Source organism: Aedes aegypti, unplaced genomic scaffold (assembly GCF_002204515.2).
Source record: "Aedes aegypti strain LVP_AGWG unplaced genomic scaffold, AaegL5.0 Primary Assembly AGWG_AaegL5_hic_scaff_382_PBJ_arrow, whole genome shotgun sequence".
NCBI classification, from domain to species: Eukaryota; Metazoa; Arthropoda; class Insecta; order Diptera; family Culicidae; genus Aedes; species Aedes aegypti.
Window position 1 is genome coordinate 1 of NW_018736048.1, and position 3452 is coordinate 3452.

Sequence of the window (3452 nt, forward strand, 5' to 3'; positions counted from 1 at the left end):
GAAACATACAAAGTCATTCGATTGTTTACAAATTTGACGTTGCGTATTATGGACCCTCCATTTGATTCCCATGTAATCCGGCTCGCTGCCGACGAGCCTATTATGGACCCACCTGGAAATGCGTATTATGGACCCTCTTGGGTGGTTTCATTTACAAAACTGTTCAAATATCTGTATTTATGCGTCTCAAACCAAATATTTTACCTGAAACTGCTGACTAACAATGTAATCGAGGTTCCCCCGGTGGATTTTTATAGGAATAAAGTTGCTTTGAGTGTTAATTTTATGTTTTTCTGTAGGGGGTCCATAATACGCAAAGGGTCCATAACCGGCATCGACTCCCTAGTTGATACTGCTCGCTTTTTTATATTTATTTTCAGATAACCAATCCTTTGTACCACTCGGAGTTTAAGTTGTTTTAACTCAAGTTACTTGGATATACGATGACCCTATGATGACTCCAACGGCTCCGATATGGATCATTTCCGGATGAGCCTTTAGTATTTAAGAATTATTTTTGTAATGTTGTTTGAAAAGGTAAAGAGGTTTTGTGCCTTTTTGAGAAAGATTTCCAAAAAGAAATCACTCAAAGGGGTTTTTCCCTCTTTCAAAATTCAAGTTAAAATAAAAGATAATAATAATAAATGCTGTGTGCCTCCCCTACGCAAGGATCATGACCCCCCTAGGTCTAATGTCTATATACCTGTGAATGACTACTATTTTCAAAGAATATGAGAAAGATAATTGAAAACATTGTATATGAACTAATATTAAATTATAATTCGGTCATATTTATTATTTACATACCTTAGTCAATGTTGCATCAATGAGCAACAAACGATGGTTTTCGAAATCCGATATTATCACATCGCCTTGCGGTGTGAAACAAGCTCCGCGGGGTGTTGTCAGTCCTTTCAAGTATCGGCTATGATTCACCCCATCGAAACTGAAGCGAGATATGAACTGACCCTCCGAGTTGAACAATTGAATCCGATGATTGCGAGAATCGGTAACCAAAATCTCGCCTTTGATATTGACAGCTACATCCCAAGGATACTGGAACTGGCCGCAGTCTTTGCCATAGCTTCCAAACTTAAGCAAAAACAGCCCATTAGTAGAAAAGACCTGAACACGGTGATTGTCCTTATCGACTACTATAATCCGATTTTGACCGTCGGTGCAGATTCCCGCAGGAAGATCGAATTGGCCGTTGGCAGTTCCCTTAGATCCGAACTTCAGCTTGAAAGTACCGTCCGGGTAAAACACTTGTACTCTATTATTGCGGCGATCTGCCACCAAAACATGTCCATCTTTGTCAACAGCAATTCCCCACGGTCTAGAAACTTGGCCATCCTCGTGTCCATCAAACCCGAAGGTTGTACTAGGGCCAACAGCCGGTTTAGCCGAAACATGAGAAGTACACCCAGGAATGCATTGTCCTAATACTGGCATGCCTGGAATCGGTCCGATGCCGATAGATGTTGGAGACGTCCCCAGTACGGTTTTCGAAGAAGGAATTTGATCCCACGAGGACGAGGAACTGAGCCGTTGGGCAGGGGTTGAACTACGAACTATAGGACGGCGAGTCAATATGTTGCCACTTGGTGGTTGAATGCATACATTTGATCCATTTGAAAACGAGTTGCTCCTTTGCCCAACAAGAAGTACGTCACCTTGCATACGGATGTCTTGCAGGAGTTCAAAATTAGGCGCTACGAACGTGATGAACTCCTCTTTTGGTTGCAAATTCTTATACATCGCGGCAAATTGTTCCATTTGGTTTTCTCCGGCAGTCAAGGTTTTTGCAATGTCCATATTGTTCATTGTGGCTACGGAGTCTAGTGCTTTTGTAAGCATATCTGATGTTTGTGAGAGTCCAGATAGCGCTGCTCGCAATCCTGCCATTTGATCGGAGAGTGATGTGAGTTTTTGTTGCCGAAATTTGTCAACACGTTCTAACAAAGTACGTTCGCGATCTTCGGCGGCTAAAATGAAATGTCGCATAGCCTTTCGGATTCTTGCTGAAGCCTCCATTGCATCTCTTTCAACTGCTTGTGAATATGTAACGGCCCGATCAATGCTAGCCTTAATGTATTTGGTTCCTAGCTTACCGCTCTCGATTATTGATAGAATCTTTTCGGATGCCCCTTGCGATACATTAGCTACCGGAATGCAGGAGTGATCCTTATGATCCCATAGGGTACACTCCTGGCAAACAATTTTTTTGCATGATTCGCATAAATAGCGCAGCACCTCGCCATGTACATCGCAATGCGGTTGATTAGCTAGAGGAATACTTTGTGCTCCAGCAGCCGATCCAATCGGTGAGATCGTGTGTATTGAGATAACACAGTGATCTTTAGCGAATGTGTTCTTGCTATGTCCATGTGTACAGTCTTCACATAGGACATCATTGCAATCTAGGCAACGACTGATTGCATGTGTGTCACAGCGACCACAAACAGCTCCCAAAGATGATGCGCAGTGCGAGCTTCCGTTCGATGAGTTCGTCTGCGGCGAAGTACTTGGGGTCATGTGAGTACCTATTGCACCTAAAATATCATTGGTCGGGGCGCTTCCGCTGGATGTCCCTATTGCGCCTAGTACGTTGGAAAACAGTACATCATCCGTTAGGTTCAAGCTGTCCCTTTCCAGCGATGCTGGGTTGCTGAAACTCGTAGCACTGCTACTGGCACTGCAAGAAAAAGACAATTATAACATTTGATAACTCCTTTGAGACCTTAAAACGTACTACCTCTGCGGCACAGATACCGGACCGGAGCTAACCTTTCCAGGTGCGTCCCACCGTGGCAGCGCATTGAACAAGTTCGAGAAGAAAATGTGATCGTTCGAGTTGAAATCAACGTTGCCATCTTTGTTGCTGTTTTGCTTGGAGTTGCCGGACTGTGGCGTTATTTGCATTGATGAAGCACCATTGGATAAAAGTGCCATAGCGGTTCTGAAATGGAGAACAAAAAAAACAATCCCGATATAATGTTTATTCGAAAAAAAAGTCTTTACGACAGTACAATTTGAAAAAGTTATAATAGGAGTGAATCAGACTGGAGCATACGAAAAATATCTCATCTTCTTCAATATCATGTAGGGTGTATCACATATACAGTCCACTCTCCATAACTTGATATTGAAGGGACCATCGAATTAGGGAGTTATCGAGTTACAGAACACAAAATCAGTGCAACTGTGATCCAAAGGACCATCGAGGTAGCCATGAAAACCAACTATGACTATGGTTCTCTAGCTACAAAATATTGAGTAAGGAAGAGTTGATTGTAACTGGAAATGAAAAATGTGTGGTTAAAATTCGTAGTCCGTAAAAGTGAGTCATAATAATTTTCAAAAAAAAAACTTACAGGAGGTTTTCAGAGGTGAGATGTAGAGATTTTGAAGGAAGTTTAGTAGACGATATTTGGACAAAATGCAAAAATATT

The 3452-nt window shown here is 42.1% G+C and overlaps 1 protein-coding gene across 2 annotated transcripts; it reads right to left on the reverse strand.

Annotated features, from left to right (window-relative positions):
- Positions 1-780: 780 nt before the first annotated feature.
- Positions 781-2955, reverse strand: LOC110681084 (protein wech-like). Of its 2 annotated transcripts, none has more exons than XM_021856860.1 (2): positions 2756-2955; positions 781-2695 (listed from the first exon to the last, which is right to left on the reverse strand). In XM_021856860.1, the coding sequence occupies exons 1-2, from the start codon at positions 2950-2952 to the stop codon at positions 796-798; spliced, it is 2097 nt and encodes a 698-aa protein (XP_021712552.1). In that variant the 5' UTR covers positions 2953-2955; the 3' UTR covers positions 781-795. The 2 variants fall into 2 exon arrangements, with proteins under 2 accessions (XP_021712552.1, XP_021712551.1); XM_021856859.1 differs by having other exon boundaries at positions 2753-2955.
- Positions 2956-3452: the final 497 nt, after the last annotated feature.